Source organism: Prionailurus viverrinus, chromosome C2 (genome assembly GCF_022837055.1).
Source record: "Prionailurus viverrinus isolate Anna chromosome C2, UM_Priviv_1.0, whole genome shotgun sequence".
Taxonomy (NCBI): domain Eukaryota; kingdom Metazoa; phylum Chordata; class Mammalia; order Carnivora; family Felidae; genus Prionailurus; species Prionailurus viverrinus.
Genome location: NC_062569.1, coordinates 104,185,325 through 104,207,899, shown reverse-complemented (window position 1 = coordinate 104,207,899; position 22,575 = coordinate 104,185,325). Strand labels below are relative to the sequence as shown.

General features: G+C 36.5%; 1 protein-coding gene across 3 annotated transcripts in view; it reads right to left on the bottom strand.

The window, feature by feature from the left end:
- Positions 1-22,575, bottom strand: part of CIP2A (cellular inhibitor of PP2A) — a 55,727-nt gene that overhangs the window by 32,743 nt on the left and 409 nt on the right. For 2 of the 3 annotated variants that reach the window (XR_007155580.1, XM_047874681.1), the window contains exons 2-11: positions 14,599-14,746; positions 12,305-12,417; positions 11,356-11,450; positions 10,753-10,849; positions 9,760-9,882; positions 9,468-9,613; positions 5,888-5,963; positions 4,080-4,298; positions 2,640-2,799; positions 1,001-1,142 (exon numbers count right to left, since the gene is read on the bottom strand). Coding sequence is in view for 2 of the 3 variants with exons in the window: in XM_047874681.1 (XP_047730637.1) it covers positions 1,001-1,142; positions 2,640-2,799; positions 4,080-4,298; positions 5,888-5,963; positions 9,468-9,613; positions 9,760-9,882; positions 10,753-10,849; positions 11,356-11,450; positions 12,305-12,417; positions 14,599-14,746 (1,319 nt within the window). In the remaining variant the exon portion in view is untranslated. Of the gene's footprint in view, positions 1-1,000; positions 1,143-2,639; positions 2,800-4,079; positions 4,299-5,887; positions 5,964-9,467; positions 9,614-9,759; positions 9,883-10,752; positions 10,850-11,355; positions 11,451-12,304; positions 12,418-14,598; positions 14,747-22,575 lie in introns of those variants that run through there. The other variant, XM_047874682.1, reaches the window with a different exon arrangement.

Genomic DNA, 22,575 nt, shown 5'->3' with positions numbered 1-22,575 from the left:
CTAAACCTCAGGAAGATGAATATTTTATTTATTTATTTTTAGAGAGAGAGAACCCAAGGAGGCTCTGCACGCTGAGTCCGACATAGGCTTGATCTCACGAACTGCGAGATCATAACTTGAGCCGAAATCAAGAGTTGGACGCTTAACCAACTGAGCCACGTAGGCGTACCAAAGTATTGTTTCTTTTGGGAAGTAAAAATACAATAGAGACCAGCATCCTTATAACCCAAGTCCAAAAAAACAAATTGGCATTAATAGTCTAGGTTTAGACAGTGTTTGTTTTTCTAAACTCAAATACCAGCATGCTTCAATTTTCTGCTCCAAATTACTAGCAGCATTGACAACATGACCTATTTAATTCTTAGCTCTGTCATTGGAATATCAACAATAAAGGGCAACCTTAAGTGGTGTAGAATACCTAATATTTACCAATACACTAAAGCATGTTTTCAGCCTTGTACCACAAGGCAGTATAAAAAAGTAAAAAAAGGTAATCCTTGTTCTTGAGGATCACAAATTATTGACAATTGCGACATTTATGGAAATCAGAACAAATCAGTATGTAGCATTTAGCAGGTCCTCACTAAAGACTTGTTAATGGACTTAATTCATGAGGGAGGAGGGGGATAAAATAATCTCATCACTATCAGAGAAAATCCACCTTTAAATGAAAGTCCTGACATGCCAGTGAAAAGAACAACCTTTGTTAGTACAAAACCTACTAATTTCCTCATAATAAAAAAATGACTTTTTCCATGCTTTTTGGTTAAAATGAACATAAAAATAATTCCTGAGGCAATGTCAAAAAAAACCTCCTAAAAAGGAGTATAAAAGACCCTTAGATAATAACACATTAAAACAACACAAAATGAACAATGGAAAACAAATCACATGTTAAGATTATCCTTTCTTTAGAAGCATATAAACTATGAGTTGAATGTTTTTAAAATTATGAAAAAACTTTTGTTAATTCTGTGCCCTTTGGATTTCATATACGCACCACAAATCAGAATCTGCTACCTTTGTTCCAAACCCCAGATCAATCTTGCCATATGTAAATTGTTGTTCTATCAGAGTGGTACATTTGACAGTAGTCAGAATTTTTGCAACATGCATTTTTAGAGTATCATCTCCACACAGAGGTAAGTTTTGTTAAGGAATACAAACAAAAAATTTTCAAAAAACTGCTTATATTTGTATAGCACTTTATAGTATTTAGAGTGATTTCATACAAAGTATCTTGTCACTCCACTTCCATACAATTATTATTAGCTCAGTGGCAGATTAGGAAACTAGATCTCAGAGAATTTAAGTGACTGGTAAGTGGCAAGAGATGGGACTGAGACCAAAAGTCTGTTACTCTGCCGGATGTTAGTATTAGCAGGTTATCACAATGGTTCAATATTTGCTGAACCAAGGGAAGTTATTTTTTCCTATTTTGTATACTACAAGTTAATTTGAATATCTATATTAAAAAGGGGTCAGCCTTGGCTCAGAATAGTACCAGTTTTGAGGTTTGCATATAACAGCTATCTCTAGGATCAAGCAACATAATCATATGTCTCTACAGCAGTGGTTTTCAACTTTGGCTGCATGTTAGAATCACCTGGGCAGTTTGAACAATCAATCACAACACCTCCCCCTCCCCCCCATCCCAGGGTTTCACATTACTCCAATTAAATTAGAATTGCTGGAAGGAAGTAAGGTTCAGGTGTATTTTTAAAACATTCTCCAGGTAATTCTAACACATAGCCAGGGCTGGGAATTACTGCGGTAAAGAAAAATTAAGAAGCAGCAGCTCAGAGAAGAGAGTAAACAAATGTGGAATTTGCTCTAGGGCAGGACAAAGTTGAGCAAATTCTTGTTGCTCTGAGATATAAAAAAACCTGACCAGGTATAATATAAGAGATATGGTTTAGATATAATGGCTCCTTATTGATAATAGAAAGCATTAATGAAATATTTTAAAAATGGAACCTGGGCTTCATATGGACGTAGAATCAGCTGATCTAAAAGAAAACAGCTAGCACAAGGAAAGACCTAAGAAAAATGCATGCAATATGGAAGTTAGGCGGTGACATTAACTGAACTCAAGCTTTTCTTTTTTAGAAATAAATGAATTTGTCTTGACAACATTTGTCTTTTTTATAACCAAGTGTGATGTCATCTTTATTAAAACATTCCTAGAGACTTTAATTTTCAGTAAAAATTATAATATAAACTAAACTATAATGACTCTACTGATGTTTGTTTATTCTCTGATTTGCTGCTACCAACGGTGGCACCACAAATCGCCCAGGGACAGCAATTAGCACTAGAGTAACAGAGCGGTTCTGTTACTTTAGAATAGATCTCCTAATCTCAAATTATGATAAAAATGTCCAAATTAAGTTTAAAAAGTATTCTAAAAATATTATTTAGTTCAAAAGTTTTACAAAGAAAAATAAGGAAAAAATAAAGTCTGGATAACTTTTTTCACACTCTTTATTGAGGATTAGTTCTATAGTTTAAACTTCAGTAATTCTGAATAGATGCAAGCGTGAGATGTGACAAAATTACAAATAAAGACAAAAATGCAGTAAATGTGATGCTAGAAAAAAATGAGCGGTTAGTTTCCATGTTTTAACAGCAAAGGATATTTAACAAAACTTCAGTGGCCTTGACCATCCTTTCGCATTTTTTTCTTAGTAAAGCTTCATTTAGATTTTGTTCTGTGAATTGAAGTTGATCAAGGATTGTAGGCAGTAGAAGGGTCACAAATCGGTCAGCTGAGGAGCAGTTAGCAGTATCTACAACATCCTGGAGAATTAACCACCACCAATGATTAAAAATCAAAATAAAGATGGAATAAAGAACACAGAGCTAGTCATCACTGAGCTGCAACACTCTCATCACATTTCTTATAATTACTTCAATAGTTGATTGACCTGTGTCTCCTATTTAAAATCTACCCAGTTTTGATGGCTATGATGACTTTTTTCTTAAATGGAACAGTAAGGTTTGGGGTTATTCAACTGTAAACAAGACTTAAAAAAAAAAAATTTTTTTTTAAATGTTTATTCTTGAGAGAAAGAATGAGTGGGGGAGGGACTGGGAGAGAGAGAATCCCAAGCAGGCTCCAGGCTTTGAGCTGTCAGCATAGAGCCTGATGAGGGGCTTGAACTCATGAACCACAAGATCATGACCTGAGCTAAAGTCGGATGCTTAACCAACTGAGCCACCCAGGTGCCCTTCAACTGCAAAGAAGACTTTTAACTAGACCGTATCTGTGATTTCAAAACAAGAATCCTGAATTTGCCAAGTGAAATTACATAATTAAATAACAATCACTGGTCTTAATACTTTACAACCATAAATAATTCCCATCAAGGATCTTGAAAGGCTTTTTAAAACACTAAAACTGATTAACGGTCAAGACCAACATAAAACAGAAAGAATAATTTGTGCATAATCTTTGACAAATATATTTAATCACTCATATACATTTTTGTTTGTGCCTAGGATCCAGTCATGAAGGGAAACACTCCAGGAAGATACTGTGTTAGGCAGAATGGTATAAAAAGAGGGAAAACAGTAGAGAATGCTAAATGACCTAGATAGTAGAAACTACCAGAATGTAATAGCCTCTACAGAAAGAATTTTTGTCTGTATCCTAAGTGCCTCGCATTGTCTGGCATGTTCCACTCCATCTGAGTGACTGAATCCAATGTTCTTATATTAATCCACTCAAAGGATAATAAAGATGGTCAACAGTATCCACTGAGACGGAGAAGCTGAATGTTACTACTGCAAAAAACATAGTCATACAACAATAAACCATACAAATCTCAGCTAATACCTTTACTTATTACACTGAAAGGAATACATATAAGTTATTCAGTGTGAAAAAAGAAAACAGTAATGTCCCTGACTTTGCCCAAAAAAAGGAAATTTAGTAGGTCAATGGTAGGGAGCTTGTTACTTGAAAAGTTTTCATAAAGTATATAAACACTTTGAAATTTACTGTGAATATTTTCGAAAGTAAACTGTTCACTGAGAATCATAAAAATGAAGAGGCATTTTGGTTATCATTATATTACCTCAAATATTTCCTTGAACAAGTCCAAAGCTAAAATAGAACAGTTTTCTGATCCGTCCAGAGGTTGGCTTGACCAACGAAGTAGAGCCACAGTAGGTTCTAAACATTTAGAACGGCTTCCCAGAATGGTGTTGCCAGATGGAGACTGCTCAAATATCATCTGAGTGAGCACATGGCGCAGCTGAGTCACTGAACAGAAGGCAAGAAGTAATTCTAAAACCTGTGCAATATAAAGTCTTCGTTAAATGTCAATTTCATTGGCCTGTAATGCACAAAGCAACCAAATGATGAAGTTGGAAATGACATATTTTTAAAGAAAATATTCTAAAACAAAAATTAAAAACAGCTTCCAATTTTTTTTACTATTCTTTTTCTTTCTTTCTTTTTTATTCTTTGGTGCAAAAAGGTGATTTTATTAAAGCAGGGGGACATGTGTGTAAGCAGAGGAGGGACAGAGGGAGAGGGGAGATAAAGAATCCTAAGCAGGCTCCATACTGGGAGTGAGATCATTACCTGAACCGAAATCTAGAGCCAGACACTTAATTGACTGAGCCACCCAAGCTCCCTGAAATGACCATACTTTTAAGACAGCACTGTATTAATCAGGAGACCATATGCTATGGTTTGGTTTGACACTGTACTGTGTTCCAGTCCATCCTTACGACAGTATTGCACTGTTTTAACTATTACAGCTTTACGTTAAGTCTTAATATCTGGTAGTGTTAGAAATCCTCCAACTGTGTTCACTTTTTCCAGGATGGCCCTGGTTATTTTTGGACTTTTGTATATCCATGTGAATTTTATAATTAGCTTCCCAATTTCCATATACACCAAAGACAAAAGAAATATAAAAACAAAAAAACCCACTAAAGCCTGCTATGATTTTGCAAGTGTTCTAATCTATGAACTTAGTATATCTGTATTATTTAGGTCTTTTATAGCTCTCAATGTTTTGAATTTTTTAAAAATATTTATTTTTGAGAGAGACAGAGCACAAGTGGGGGAGGGGCAGAGAGAGAGGGAGACAGAATCTGAAGCAGGCTCCAGGCTCTGAGCTGCCAGCACAGAGCCCAACACAGGGCTTGAACTCACAAACCATGAGTTCATGACCTGAGTCGAAGTCCAGGTAAGCCACCCACGCGCCCCTATCTCTCAATGTTTTATAATTTCAGAGTAGAGACCTTGTGTGCGTTGTGTTGAATTTATCCCCTAAGCATCTGATGTTTTAAAAAATCAGAAAATAGGAGTGCATGGGTGGCTCAGTTAAGTGTTCCACTCCTGATTTCAGCTCAGGTGGTGATCTCTTTGTGAGATTGAGCCCCATGTCAGGATCTGTGCTGATAGCATGGAGCCTGCTTGGGATTCTTTCGCTCTCCTTCTCTCTGCCCCTCCCTGGCTCACACACAGGTGTGTGCACTCTTTCTCCCAAAATAAACAAATAAACATTTAAAAAAAAAACCCAGGAAATCGTGTCATTTTTAAAGCTGCATTTTCTATGTAATGTTTTGTACATGTCTTTTGATGAGCTTATGGATATGTCTCTCTTAGCTATGTAGCTTAGGAGTGGAAACGTGGTGTCACAGGGTGTATGCATATTCACTAGGCACCGTGAAACAATTTTCCAAGGGGAATGTACCAGTGAATGAAGATTTGAGAGTTCTAGGGTATTGGTAATGCTCTATTTTCTGATCTAGGTAATAGTTATATGACTGTGTTCAGTTTGTAAAACTTCAGAGCTGCACATTTAAGATTTTTCTGCACATTACAGTTTTCAAAAATTTAAAACAAGAAAGTTACGTTTTTACACACCTTTGAAGAAGAATCAGGATCCTTTCCATTAAGAAGACCTAATACTTGATTGAGACATGAAGAAAAGTGCTCATACCTAGTTTAAAATAAAAATAATACATCAAATGATAAATATGAAATTGATACATCAAAAAGGATTTATATACAAAACAAATATAAAATTTAAGTGATTTCTTTCATCTATTTATTTTGAGCTTCTAATATAGAACAATCTTTGCAAAATTTATACTTGAATGATACATCCTGTATTTGGGAGAATGACTCTGTCGGAGAGCAATGGTTATATGACTGCTGCAGAGTTCAATTAGTCCTTCACAATGGTTATATGACTGTGTTCACTTTGTATAACTTCAGAGCTGTGCAGTTAAGATTTTTCTGCACGTTACAGTTTTCAAAAGTTTAAATATTCAAAAGAATAAAGGCAGGCAGAACATATTATGTAATGTAAAATGCAACATTATAATGGAGAAATGTATAGGATGCTGGGAGGGTGAGTATCAAACCCATACTTGCTCTGGTAGGCCAGATCAGCTGAGGTTTCCCAGACTTGAGTCTCAAAAAACAAACAGGAATTAAACATCAGAAGGGGAAAGTATTCCAGCCTTCCAGCAGAAGTACTTCAGAGGGAATAGCACATGGTTACACAAAAGGCATTTCTAGCAAGTTGGGGATTCTATTTATCGTCTGAAATGCTTAGACAAAAGTACCTACAAAAATGTAAAGACACAGGGATAAGAGGTTACCAGAGACCAGATTTTTGATGGCTATGCTGGGAACCTGGATATTTACCTTGAATGCAATGGGAGATCACACACTTTAGCATTTTATTTTTTTTAATGTTTATTCATTTTTGAGAGCGCGAGTGAGCGAGCGTAGGGGACGGGCAGAGAGAAAGGGAGACACAGAATCTGAAGCAGGCTCGACGCGGGGCTCAAACTCACGAACCGTGAGATCATGACCTGAGCCAAAGTCAGATGCTTAACCAACTGAGCCACCCAGGCGCCCCAAGAACACAGACTTTAAAGAGGACATACGGTTGAAGGAAAGTTGAATATAAGTAAAGGGAGGCAATAGAATGGGACACACTGAAGAGACAAGACACTTGAAAAAGAGGACAGAATTAGAGTTAATGCACAGAATAACAAGATGTGTGTTTATGAGCGAAACAGAATGACACCAAATAAGAATTGGTATAAACACAAGTAAATTGGTTCAGGAGCAAAAATTCGAAACAATTCCAATCAGGTAGGATTCAGGTTGTTGTTGCTGTTGTTCTGTGAAACAAAGATAAGGTCATCTTCTGAGTGAAAAGTGTCAAGAGGAAAGTAGTAAATATTTGAAAGACCACTGTAGATGGGGTGCCTGGGTGGCTGAGGTGGTTACACATCTGACTTCTGCTCAGGTCGTGATCTTGCAGTTTGTGGGTTCAAGTCCCATGTCAGGCTCTGTGCTCACAGCTCAGAGCCTGGAGCCTGCTCCAGATTCTGTGTCTCCCTCTCTCTCTGCGCCTCCCCTGCTCATATTCTGTCTGTCTGTCTCTCTCTCAAAAATAAACATTAAGAAAGAAAGAAAGAAAGAAAGAAAGAAAGAAAGAAAGAAAAGTCCACTGTAGGAAATGTAAAACAAAGCTGGGAATAAATATGAGAGGTGCTGTCCAGATAGAGATAGTGAGTATATGGGATACAAACTCATAAAGTGTGTTTTTCCCAGGTTTTGATTGGGAACCCGGCCATTAGACTTTGGGACAGATTCAGGAATAGTTTGCTAAATGGTATAGCAAATGAACAAGACAACACAATTAAATACAAGTTCCTTTCCAGAGGTGATTCTGGAGTTCTAGGCTAGACAGAAAATAGATAGTGAAACTGAGAGATTTATGGAAGAAGAGATTAAACAACCACTTACTAATGCTAAATCAGATTATCTTTTGGTCCTCCTGCAGAGGTATATCCTGTTTACTTAGAAGTTGTTAAATAAGCACTATTTGATGGCCAGAATGGGTATACTGGGAGGACTCTTAGAACAGATAAAGAGAGAACAGGTAAAGGAAGGGCACTCTGGAAGGTTTTCTTATCCACCTATGCTTAAGAAAAAAAAAATGAAATGCTAACATGAATGCTTCTTAGTTCTGAAAAACATCAGTTAACCACATGGATAGTAATCAACCTTGCCCTAGTGGTTAGCTTTTTAAATTTTTTTTAATTTAAATGTTTTTATTTATTTTTGAGAGAGAAAGAGAGTGAGAACAGAGAGGCAGAGAGAGAGGGAGACACAGAAGCCTAAGTAGGCTCCAGGCTCTGAGCTGTCAGTACAGAGCCAGATGCGGGACTTGAACTCAAGAACCATGAGATCATGACCTGAGCTGAAGTCAGATGCATAACTGACTGAGCCACCCAGGCGATCCAGTTTTTGTTTTTTCAACTTCTAGATTCTATGTTCCTTAAAATTAGGGACTATGTCTTTATACAACTTTTGGATTCTACATTCCTCAAAGATTAGAGACTAGGTCTTCAAATCCCTGCCTCTGCTAATAATCCCTCCTCCCCCAATACTTAACCACAGGAGGGGCTCAATAATTGTTTTCTCATTTGTGAACGACTAAATGAACTCTGAAGCAATCCCTACAACTTCCTAATTCATGATTACAAAGTAGCTAAGGCATTGGGAAAATTTAACTTCAGAAATTAAAAGGCCAGGGTGCCTGGGTGGCTCAGTTGGTTAAGCAATGGACTCTGGATTTGGCTCAGGTTAGGATCTCACAGTTGTGTGATCCAGCCCTGCTTTGGGCTCTGTGCTGACAGTGTGGAGCTGGCCTGGGATTCTCTCTCTCCCTCTCTCCTCTCTCTCTCTCTCTCCTCTCTCTCTCTCTCTCTCTCTGGCCCTACCCAGCTGTGTACATGCAAGTGCTCTCACTCTCTCTCTCCCTCTCTCAAAAATAAATAAATAAATATTTAAAAAATATTAATGACAGAATCAACATGTAACAAAAAGATGGGTCTGACTAGCAGTTATCTGAGATGTTTATTTAAGATAAAAGATATAAAAAGGCCATGAGCTCTTTGGAAAACAGTCGCTAACTGATCTCAAAAGATAAATGATTACATGAAATGTCACTGAGATAGAATGGGCATAAAAAATGTGTTCTCATTTTACCTTAAGACACAACAGAGGCAAACAATAATGTTATCCATTTTTATGCAGAAAAGAAAAAAAGGACAAACACACTGACATGAATGTTCTTATGGTAACAGTATTCTTTCAAAGAATTCTAATGTCAAGATTTAAAACTGGTGTTGGAAAAGATTAATCAAGATGTGTACATTTAAGAGAATGAGACAACTTTATTCATCTAAGAAACACACACACCTGCCCTGTTCTTACACTTTTACATTTCAGGCCCGAAAAGCAAAATGACTGGGAATAAAGCACATCAAAATATTTCAATTTTATTCCTTGTTCATCAGTAGAATCCAAGTTCACTAAATCTGAAAAGGCAGTTTTATTAATAACAAACATAAGTTGGTTGAAAAGAAAAAAAAAGAAATACCAATAAATCTTAAAATTTGTCAGAGAGCCATACCTGGTAAGATAATCAGCAATTTTGGGATTCTTAAGGAGATCCATCAATAGATCAACTGAATACTTCCTAGTAAGTGTGCCATCACCGTTTATGAGAATATTAAATATTAGCTGAAAAGTCTGATGAATGTTTCGAGCATGGAACAGCTTAAAAACAAATCAGGAAAACTATATTATACAAAAAATTTAGGTCGACACCATTCTAAAGTTTAACAAAGAGTCTCAATGACTTAAAATATCAGAGAATACAAGTTCCAGAACTATTTCACAAATAATCAAAAAATCATATTTACCTTTTCCCCAACCTCTTCATTTAATGTCAAACTGGACAATATTGAAAGTGCAAACACAACCACAGTTAAACTACTATGGGCCAGGAAGCTTATAAGAGTTCGATAAAAAGATTTCACATTATTCTGAGAAAGAAAAAAGTTCAAAAAGATATTAAAACAAAAATTAGTATTATATTTTGGTTTAGGATGTCTATCTTGAACAGAGTAGGTAATCTTTTATTAAACATTATTAAACTTGATAGATCATTCAAAAAGTGAGATGGCACATTTTCCATATTGCTTATAGTAATAAAAACAGGTACAATCTCAGTGGAAAGTTGAGTCCCATGTTAAGATATGGAACTATGAGGAAATGTTTCTTTCCCAAACACTTCCATGGATAACCTTCTGTCTCCAAAGCACCTCCAGTACATGAACAAATGAGATACTGTTTAATTTAACAACAGGGAACAGGTGATACTGAGTACTGTACAGCAGGGAAACTGTTCACAAACTAAGAATCAAAGAACTTTCTTGATTTAACATATTTCTAACAGTGGTTCAGTTAACCTCATTTGTTCACCTTCAGTGATCACAAGGGCTGGTGATTACTGCTAGTCATTTATTCATGGATCTTTCTAGCTGAGTTGCCACTAATTTTGTGGAAATAGAAGACTGAGGTAAACGGAATTGCCAGTGATGTGCATCCTTCCTATTAGCACAAAATAATTTAGAATTTCTCTTATTACTTAATACAAGAAATAGTAGGATGCTATAGAGAAGGAAAACTTTTAGTACTCGTTTATTAATACTTATCTTAAATACAACATGTGCAAAGGGTGGAATACTTCAAGTTAATTATGTGTCAATGTGATTGTTCCTTAATTCTGATGAATCAGCTGGATGAGACATGAGAATTCTTGTTAATCTATTTTTAATGAAAAAGATGGATACAATTTTCTTCAAGTTTAGAACCCACCACAAATAAGAAAGATTTTACGCAAAACTTCTTACCAAAGTCTTTATGTGTGTTTGAACAGAAAGATTGTGTCGACAAAGATTTGCCAATAATCCTAGACAAGGCATTGTTAACTCATCTTCAGGAGACTGACTGTTGTTTTAAGGAAAATAATAAAAGATAAAAGCATTAAGTTCATTTTAAATTACTCTTTTATAGTAATTCACATTTAAACTCCTTTTTATATGCAAAAACAATGTGAACACAGTCAAGCTTTGAGTAGTATTTGGACCATTTATTTCATGTTTTGATACTAAATGATCTTATTCAATCGTAGCACAGAAATATGGAAATAACAGAATGACCATGTGCTATCTCATCAGTATATTCTCCTATCAAGATTAAATATAAGCATACAATTTTCAGGGTTGATAGTTTTCTGTCCAAATCAATTCATTTTACAAATTTCTGTTATGAAGACTAAAGCTGCTTTATGCACTTGATCCTTGAAACTATCTAAAAGGAGTAAACAAGAATCAGAGTCTCACTCAATTTAAAAAGCTGGAAAAAATTATCTAAGAAAAACTGAACTATTCCACAGTTTTAGTTTGAAAATGAATCAACAAATTATTTGGTTACATGTTTGGTTGCATACTCACATATGATCTATCAGGAATGTAATTAACTCATCTATATTGGCACCAGAATGGAGAATTTTGATGTTATATGTTAATCTTTGTAGAAGTTGAATGCACTGAGAATAAAAAAAAAATAGTAATAAATATAAACATAAAAACATTTCATATGGACTCCTAATCATATTCTGAGTGTGTCACCATTTTAGGAAGCAGAGTTTAGAGCAAGAACTTTTCGATTTCTTAAATGGTTCATTTTTATTTTTAAACATAAAGTAGTGAGACTACTAAGAATTTTAGGGTTCATTTCCTGATTCCACACATTTCCACACAATCTATTTTATAAACAGAGCATCTTGTCATCAACCTGGTTCACTTAACCATCTTAAACAAATATGCAAGCTGAAACATATATATTCCATCAATTCTAAGATATATTTTTTCATATTTTTGCCACTTTTAAAACTGCATGTCAGTGTAATTGGTAATGTTTTCCTTTCTTGCAACTGATGGCACTTTAGGTTCAATAAAATATTATCTGTATGAGAACTTTGAGTCTATGCTAAATAAAACTAAATCTATAGCTTCAATTTTTTTGTAGAATGTTTCCTCAACAGACTGAGACTAGATGCCAACTCATTTTGCAATTTTAATACGAATAGCTTACATCTCAAAATGCTGACATCTGTATTTATAAGTCTGTCAAAGCAGTTATAATGTAGATTTGTTTCTCTTCAAAATAATGCTGGATGTGGATAAGCTTCCCTCCTCTAGAAACTTTTAAATTAGTAGTACATGTGTAATCAACCAGCTCTTAAATTTATTAATGGGGAGAACTGGGCCTATTCATGCAGTATTATGCCAGCACATATGCTATAAGCTAGCAATTTACAATAGATACTGTGAATTTTGATCTGCAAATAAGGAAGGAAAAAGAAGTATTAAGTGAAAAGTACTGTGTGGGTGTATGTACCTGCAAAAACACTGAATCACCATGGCAAGTGCTGCCCCGACAAACCATTCCTGCCAGCACGCTATTCAGGTTGTATGTGTTCTGAAGACAGTCTCTGGTTTCATTGTCTACAGCTGTAAGTTAAGATAAAATGGCACCAAATATTTAAAAAAAAAAAATTTTTTTTATGTTTTTTAATTTTTTTTTTGAGAGAGAGCGAGCGAGTGAGCAGGGGAGGGGCTCCCTCTCTCAAGAGGGAGACACAGAATCTGAAGCAGACTCCAGGCTCTGAGCTAGCTGTCAGCACAGAACCTGATGCGGGGCTCAAACTCACAAACCATGAGATCATGACCTGAACCAAAGTCAGACGCTTAACCAACTGAGCCACCCAGGTGCCCCAAAATGGCACCAAATGTTTTTATTCATGGTTTTCATGAATAAAAGAGAAATAATCTTTAAGTTTATTTTGTATTAAAGTTATTTATCAAGTATGATATGGCTATTTTACTTATAATTACTTTCCAATTCAAAAGTTTAATCAAAGAAATAGTATGAGCTGTAAAAGGGAAGGGAGTATAAGCTTTTCCTTTTCTGTCAATAAACAAATGATTTTTCTATGTAGACTAAGGGAAAAACTTGCTTTACATACTTGCAGAAATTTTGCAGTTAAAAGATTATCATCTCAATTTTTCTGTAACTTAAAGCTGCTCTAAGGAATAAAAGTCTATTAACTAAAAAGTAAAACTTAAAAAATAAAAAGACTGTAACTTTAAAAATTTCTAATATATTTAAATGTTGAAAATGACTGCCATTCTCACACAAAAGGTTGGTGGATATTAGAATTAGCATAGCTTTTTTGGAAAGTAATTTAGTAATGATCATCAAATTGAAAAATGACCTGAAAATTCTGAGAATTAACTCAACAGAAATATACTAATATTTGACCAAAAAATCCATAAAATGTTCATTGCACTATTGATTCTGATAGCAAAAAAAACTTGAAAAAGAGCATACATGAGTTTCCACCATTAGGAGCATAGCTGAATAAATTATAGTACTCCACAGTGTGGTACAAGGCAGCTATTAGATAACAACATGGAAAGATAGCTAAGTGAAAAAAAAGAAAAATCTGATGCTCTACAACACCATTTTTAAAAAAATAACCAAAATTATCTGTTATAGAATAGAAAAGATCTAGAAAGGGACACCTGGCTCAATTGGTTAGTGCTGGACTTCGCCTCAGGTCATGATCTCATGGTTTGTGAGTTCGAGCCCCGTGTCTGGCTCTGTGCTAACAGCTCAGAGCCTGGAGCCTGCTTCGGATTCTGTGTCTCCCTTTCTCTCTCTGCCCCTTCTCGGCTCACACTTTGTCCCTCTCTCTCTCAAAAATAAATACACGTTAAAAAAAAAAAAAATTAAAAAAAAAAAAAGAAAATATCTAGAAAGACACCTGTCAAACTCTTAAGAATGTTATCCACCAACGTAGAAATGATGAGGAGGTGGTGATGAATAAAGACTCATTCTATTTTACTCTGTATCTGTACTAACTTGAGAGATACTGGGCCACAGTGGCTATTTAAATTTAGATTAATTGAAATTAAAGATTTAGTTCTTCAGTGTACTACTCACACTACAAACGCTCAATGGCCTTAATGGGGCTAATGGCTACTATAACAAACAATATACATATAGAATATTTCTATCATCACAGAAAGTCCTACTGGGCATGTTGGTCTATGTTAATATTTTTGGATCACTGAGATTTTTTTTCATAATAAGCATGTATTAATTTTATAATCACACTCAGAATTATCTCCCCTCCACTCGCAAGCACACATTTAAAAAAAAAAGTACCCATTAAATGAAAATTTAAAAACTAAAGATAGAAGTAGAAAAAGCAACACCTGCATTTTTATCCTTAGCTCTGAGTTCAGTGTAGCCTATTGAAAAAGAGTGATTTTTTTCATTGCTAGCTATGACTTTTCTGAGTGATGTAGTTAGCCGAGGTAATATGTGCATGTATTTTTTTTTTTTAATTCAAAAGTAGGCCAGCATGTCTCAAGGTATTCTTTTCTGTAGACCACTGAACCTTTGATATGCTTCAGATTCTTTGTTTCAATAATTTTAAGAATAGATGCATACAATATTCTCTTTACAAGGGATCCATAATGCAAAATAGTTTTGAAAGGTCCCACAAGGAAGAAATCTTTTGAATGCGAATCATTCTCCAAAAAATACTATAACTAAATCCACCTTTTAAAAATATTAAATTCAACATCTTCTAAAAACTGGAAAAGAGAAACTAAATACATTACCTAGTTGAGACAGCAAGCTGATGATACTTAAGACCAGTGGTGCACTTATGCTTGGGTCTTCAAGTAGCTCCACAAGGCAGCTCAAGCATTCACTTGGTAGTATCTGATTTGGTGTAAACAATCGTGTGAGCTTCTGCCCAGAAATTACCTACAAAAGTCATTAAAATGTGTTAGTTAAGATTTGGCAATTTGCATCTCTTCTCCACTTCAAACAAGAACTCAGTTCTTCCAAAGTACCACTGCCTCGCTTTTTCCCAATTTAGAAAAGTCATAAATGCTGTTCCCTCTGCCTGGAAAATTACCCATCTCTTCTCTCACTGGCTAATATAATCATTCAGATCTGAGTTTTAATCCGTCTCTGCCTGAAGCTAACCCTCTTCCACCAACTAGGTTAGGATTGCCTATTACACTATCCTATTGTCTTTTATATTTTTATTTCACAAGCTGGCAAACTTTGACAACCCATCAATACTTATCCTTACTACACAGAACACTCTATTAAGTCATAGGGTTTAAATCAACACTCTACTACCAACATATTTATTGAGTCAGTAAGTTCCAGTATATGCACTCCACCTATTTTTAAGGGAGACAATGCAAAGTGAAAACCAGCTAAATCCAAAGGCTTACCTATGGGATTAACTATGTGATCACTCCTTTTGTTCCCTCCAAAGACAGTTGCTGAGCCCAGAAGTTAGAGATGACAAAAAAGGAAGTTAAAAAAAATTATTTTAGGGGCACCTGGGTGGCTCAGTTGGTTAAGCGTCTGACTTCGGCTCAGGTCATGATCTCACAGTTCACGAATTTGAGCCCCACGTGGGGCTCTTTGCTAACAGCTCAGACCCTGGAGCCTGCTTGGGATTCTGCGTCTCCCTCTCTCTCTGACCCTCCCCACTTGCGAGCATGCTCTCACTCTCAAAAATAAATTTAAAAAAAATTTAGAAAATTATTTCAAGTAGTCAGGTCAGGCACAAATTTTATTTTTGGTTATTCAACTTTTTTACTCCCCTCTTAAAACTCTATAAACCACCCTCTCCTTTTCCCCCTGAAAAGGTAAAGCTGAGATTGAAGGCCAAAAAACAGTTGTCAGCCATGTATTTTCAAAATGCTTTTTGAATGTTATTAAAAGCCTATTGTAAAAATAAGTATCTTTTCTATAAAGATGGAAAAAGTTATTTTAGAATTAGATAAAATCTGTTTTTTAAAAGGTCTAAGCAGGAATCCTTCCTTTCTGTATCTCTTTTATTTCCTCACCCAGATGTCAGTTTTTCTTCTAAAGCTTTGCTGATAAGAAAGCTTCAGGATATTTATTCCTAAGGAATATTTTTGTTGTTGTTTATTTATTTATTTGAGGGAGAGAGAGCACACAAGTAGGAGAGAGACAGAAAGAGGGAGAGAGAATCCCAAGCAGGATGCCCACTGTCAGTGCAGAGCCCAATGCAGGGCTCAGACCCACGAACCCGTGAGATCGTGATCTGAGATGAAGTTGGTTGCTTAACTGACTAAATCACCCAGGTGCCCCTGAAGAGTTTTAACATTAAAGTAAAAAACAAAAAAACACAAAACATTAAAGTAAATCTAAAAAGACAAAAAAATTTGGTAGATATTTGGGGGTAAGGAATCTTCTTATTGCCCTTTTGCCTACTTATATAAAGCTAGCCCTTTAGAAGATAAAGACATTTTCTGCTTTAAAAACTATTTGCCTCAGGACAAGACCTGTATTTCAACAACATAAGTACTCCAACATGTAATATTTATTACAAGGTAAAATGTAAAAACCACTTTACAAATTTTCTTTACTTGGATGTTTTCATACAGATTTTAGTAATAACTAATTTTAGCACTTACTTTGGCCTAAGCATTGTTCTATGTACATATGTTAATTCTTTTCATCTTCATAAGAACTCTGTTAGGTGCTGTTTTGCAGATGAGTAAACTGAGGCATACACCAAGACGCAGCATAATTGAAATTCATTGTTCCTGAATCCATGCTCATAACCATTATGTAACATTAGCACTATAAAAAACCACCAAAAGTGAGACCAGCCCAGCTCTGCCAATCATAAAAAAATTCAAAGCTCAGGTCCTGCATGGGGCTACAAAGAAAAAATATAGAAGTGCAAAATAGCAGAATCAATCATCTCCTTTCACGTGATAGCCACTTCTTTGTATCCTCAGATGTCGCTCTCATGAAGTATGCACAAAGATATTCACCATTAGTATCACCCATCAAAATGGTTAAAATTTATCACCACTAAACCAGCCCTACAAGAGATCCTAAGGGGGACCCTGTGAGACAAAGTCCCAGAGACATCACTATAAGCATAAAACATACAGACATCACAATGACTCTAAACCCGTATCTTTCTATAATAACACTGAATGTAAATGGATTAAATGCGCCAACCAAAAGACATAGGGTATCAGAATGGATAAAAAAACAAGACCCATCTATTTGCTGTCTACAAGAGACTCATTTTAGACCTGAGGACACCTTTAGATTGAGAGTGAGGGGATGGAGAACTATTTATCATGCGACTGGAAGGCAAAAGAAAGCTGGAGTAGCCATACTTATATCAGACAAACTAGACTTTAAATTAAAGGCTGTAACAAGAGATGAAGAAGGACATTATATAATAGTTACAGGGTCTATCCATCAGGAAGAGCTAACAATTATCAATGTCTATGCGCCGAATACCAGAGCCCCCAAATATATAAAACAATTACTCATAAACATAAACAACCTTATTGATAAGAATGTGGTAATTGCAGGGGACTTTAACACCCCACTTACAGAAATGGATAGATCATCTAGACACACGGTCAATAAAGAAACAAGGGCCCTGAATGAGACGTTGGATCAGATGGACTTGACAGATATATTTAGAACTCTGCATCCCAAAGCAACAGAATATACTTTCTTCTCGAGTGCACATGGAACATTCTCCAAGATAGATCATATACTGGGTCACAAAACAGCCCTTCATAAGTTTACAAGAATTGAAATTATACCATGCTTACTTTCAGACCACAATGCTATGAAGCTTGAAATCAACCACAGAAAAAAGTCTGGAAAACCTCCAAAAGCATGGAGGTTAAAGAACACCCTACTAACGAATGAGTGGGTCAACCAGGCAATTAGAGAAGAAATTAAAAAATATATGGAAACAAACGAAAATGAAAATACAACAATCCAAACGCTTTGGGACGCAGCAAAGGCAGTCCTGAGAGGAAAATACATTGCAATCCAGGCCTATCTCAAGAAACAAGAAAAATCCCAAATACAAAATCTAACAGCACACCTAAAGGAACTAGAAGCAGAACAGCAAAGGCAGCCTAAGCCCAGCAGAAGAAGAGAAATAATAAAGATCAGAGCAGAAATAAACAATATAGAAACTAAAAAAACTGTAGAGCAGATCAACGAAACCAAGAGTTGGTTTTTTGAAAAAATAAACAAAATTGACAAACCTCTAGCCAGGCTTCTCAAAAAGAAAAGGGAGATGACCCAAATAGATAAAATCATGAATGAAAATGGAATGATTACAACCAATCCCTCAGAGATACAAACAATTATCAGGGAATACTATGAAAACTTATATGCCAACAAATTGGACAACCTGGAAGAAATGGACAAATTCCTGAACACCCACACTCTTCCAAAACTCAATCAGGAGGAAATAGAAAGCTTAAACAGACCCATAACCAGTGAAGAAATTGAATCGGTTATCAAAAATCTCCCAACAAATAAAAAAAAAAAAAATTAAAAAAAAAAAAAAAAAAGGGGGCGCCTGGGTGGCGCAGTTGGTTAAGCGTCCGACTTCAGCCAGGTCACGATCTCGCGGTCCGTGAGTTCGAGCCCCCCGTCAGGCTCTGGGCTGATGGCTCAGAGCCTGGAGCCTGTTTCCGATTCTGTGTCTCCCTCTCTCTCTGCCCCTCCCCCGTTCATGCTCTGTCTCTCTCTGTCCCAAAAATAAATAAACGTTGAAAAAAAAAAAAAAATTAAAAATCTCCCAACAAATAAGAGTCCAGGACCAGATGGCTTCCCAGGGGAGTTCTACCAGACATTTAAAGCAGAGATAATACCTATCCTTCTCAAGCTATTCCAAGAAATAGAAAGGGAAGGAAAACTTCCAGACTCATTCTATGAAGCCAGTATGACTTTGATTCCTAAACCAGACAGAGACCCAGCAAAAAAAGAGAACTACAGGCCAATATCCCTGATGAATATGGATGCAAAAATTCTCAATAAGGTACTAGCAAATCGAATTCAACGGCATATAAAAAGAATTATTCACCATGATCAAGTGGGATTCATTCCTGGGATGCAGGGCTGGTTCAACATTCGCAAATCAATCAACGTGATACATCACATTAACAAAAAAAGAGAGAAGAACCATATGATCCTGTCAATCGATGCAGAAAAGGCCTTCGACAAAATCCAGCACCCTTTCTTAATAAAAACCCTTGAGAAAGTCGGGATAGAGGGAACATACTTAAAGATCATCAAAGCCATTTATGAAAAGCCCACAGCTAACATCATCCTCAACGGGGAAAAACTGAGAGCTTTTTCCCTGAGATCAGGAACACGACAAGGATGCCCACTCTCACCGCTGCTGTTTAACATAGTGCTGGAAGTTCTAGCATCAGCAATCAGACAACAAAAGGAAATCAAAGGCATCAAAATTGGCAAAAATGAAGTCAAGCTTTCGCTTTTTGCAGATGACATGATATTATACATGGAAAATCCGATAGACTCCACCAAAAGTCTGCTAGAACTGATACAGGAATTCAGCAAAGTTGCAGGATACAAAATCAATGTACAGAAATCAGTTGCATTCTTATACACTAACAATGAAGCAACAGAAAGACAAATACAGAAACTGATCCCATTCACAATTGCACCAAGAAGCATAAAATACCTAGGAATAAATCTAACCAAAGATGTAAAGGATCTGTATGCTGAAAACTATAGAAAGCTTATGAAAGAAATTGAAGAAGATTTAAAGAAATGGAAAGACATTCCCTGCTCATGGATTGGAAAAATAAATATTGTCAAAATGTCAATACTACCCAAAGCTATCTACACATTCAATGCAATCCCAATCAAAATTGCACCAGCATTCTTCTCGAAACTAGAACAAGCAATCCTAAAATTCATATGGAACCACAAAAGGCCCCGAATAGCCAAAGGAATTTTGAAGAAGACCAAAGCAGGAGGCATCACAATCCCAGACTTTAGCCTCTACTACAAAGCTGTCATCATCAAGACAGCATGGTATTGGCACCAAAACAGATACATAGACCAATGGAATAGAATAGAAACCCCAGAACTAGACCCACAAACATATGGCCAACTCATCTTTGACAAAGCAGGAAAGAACACCCAATGGAAAAAAGACAGCCTCTTTCACAAATGGTGCTGGGAGAACTGGACAGCAACATGCAGAAGGTTGAAACTAGACCACTTTCTCACACCATTCACAAAAATAAACTCAAAATGGATAAAGGACCTAAATGTGAGACAGGAAACCATCAAAACCTTAGAGGAGAAAGCAGGAAAAGACCTCTCTGACCTCAGCCGTAGCAATCTCTTACTCGACACATCCCCAAAGGCAAGGGAATTAAAAGCAAAAGTGAATTACTGGGACCTTATGAAGATAAAAAGCTTCTGCACAGCAAAGGAAACAACCAACAAAACTAAAAGGCAACCAACGGAATGGGAAAAGATATTCGCAAATGACATATCGGACAAAGGGCTAGTATCCAAAATCTATAAAGAGCTCACCAAACTCCACACCCAAAAAACAAATAACCCAGTGAAGAAATGGGCAGAAAACATGAATAGACACTTCTCTAAAGAAGACATCCGGATGGCCAACAGGCACATGAAAAGATGTTCAGCGTCGCTCCTTATCAGGGAAATACAAATCAAAACCACACTCAGGTATCACCTCACGCCAGTCAGAGTGGCCAAAATGAACAAATCAGGAGACTATAGATGCTGGAGAGGATGTGGAGAAACGGGAACCCTCTTGCACTGTTGGTGGGAATGCAAATTGGTGCAGCCGCTCTGGAAAGCAGTGTGGAGGTTCCTCAGAAAATTAAAAATAGACCTACCCTATGACCCAGCAATAGCACTGCTAGGAATTTATCCAAGGGATACAGGAGCACTGATGCATAGGGGCACTTGTACCCCAATGTTCATAGCAGCACTCTCAACAATAGCCAAATTATGGAAAGAGCCTAAATGTCCATCAACTGATGAATGGATAAAGAAATTGTGGTTTATATACACAATGGAATATTACGTGGCAATGAGAAAAAATGAAATATGGCCTTTTGTAGCAACGTGGATGGAACTGGAGAGTGTGATGCTAAGTGAAATAAGCCAAACAGAGAAAGACAGATACCATATGGTTTCACTCTTATGTGGATCCTGAGAAACTTAATAGGAACCCATGGGGGAGGGGAAGGAAAAAAAAAAAAAAGAGGTTAGAATGGGAGAGAGCCAAAGCACAAGAGACTGTTAAAAACTGAGAACAGGGGCGCCTGGGTGGCGCAGTCGGTTAGGCGTCCGACTTCAGCCAGGTCACGATCTCGCACTCCGTGAGTTCGAGCCCCGCGTCAGGCTCTGGGCTGATGGCTCAGAGCCTGGAGCCTGTTTCCGATTCTGTGTCTCCCTCTCTCTCTGCCCCTCCCCCGTTCATGCTCTGTCTCTCTCTGTCCCAAAAATAAAAACGTTGAAAAAAAAATTAAAAAAAAAAAACAAAACTGAGAACAAACTGAGGGTTGATGGGGGGTGGGAGGGAGGAGAGGGTGGGTGATGGGTATTGAGGAGGGCACCTTTTGGGATGAGCACTGGGTGTTGTATGGAAACCAATTTGTCAATAAATTTCATTAAAAAAAATAAAAAAAAATAAAATGATGTACTCCTACTTCTTAAATAAAACTGCTTACTCTGTGGCTTCTGGAGCCCACTATCACATTTTTATATTCTAATTGAGAAGCGAAGCTTTAGCATTTAACAGCTAACACTTTATTCGTTTTGCAGAGATTTGTTGAGGTAATGAATGAAAAAAGGAAATGTACTTAGGAGATGGGCACCTGAAGTGATAAGAAGGAGCATCAGTGAAGCTGGAGGAAACAGGCACATTTAATGCATTCCAATATCACAACAGTTATCCAGATTGATGTTGCTGTACTATTCACAATAGTCTTTTCGCTCCAGTAGTAATTTGCTAACCTTTGTAATTTGGACTTTATCTCATAAATATAATGGAATATATTTTAAAATTATGTTCAGTTCTATGTTAACAGAAGCTGTGACAGATGGAATTAAAATAAGCTTTGGCTGAGCTTAATTTTTTTTTTTTATTAAACTGAGGTTATTGTTAGTTGGAATTCTGTGAATGTGCAAGAAATGAGATTAAAAGCCTAAAAACAAATAGGAACACAGAAAGCTGTGAATAAGTGATCTAGCCATAAATTAGTGGAGCTAACAGAAAAAGTGAAAGCAATTTAGCAATTCAGGTTTGAAAACTGGGAACAGTATATTTTGGTTAAAAAAATTATGATTAGTATTGTGATTGCTTTTTAACCCAAGGAAAGTTAAAATTTTTTTTTTCTTTTTCAAAATCGAGTTCAACGTGAGTTATAAGAGAAGCAGCAAGCAATTGGTTCAGATTGTAAGCTGCCTAAGGGACAGGAATAAAACAAGTTTTAATCATCACTCCCTATCACCTTCACTCTCGAGAATTGCTGTGTATTCCGCAAGAGCTCTGTTGCGATGGAAAAACCAAAGAAACGAAGGAAAAGAAAGAGCTCCGAACTTTCTCCTCTACCAATCCCCCAAAGAGCCTAAATCCCCCAACATTTTGTCCCACCCTCCCTCTTCCTAGGACTTTGAGTATCAGTCACTCCTCCCTCTAGCTGCAGCCAGCTGAACGCGGATGGACTTGGGCGGAGTTCAGAGTGGAA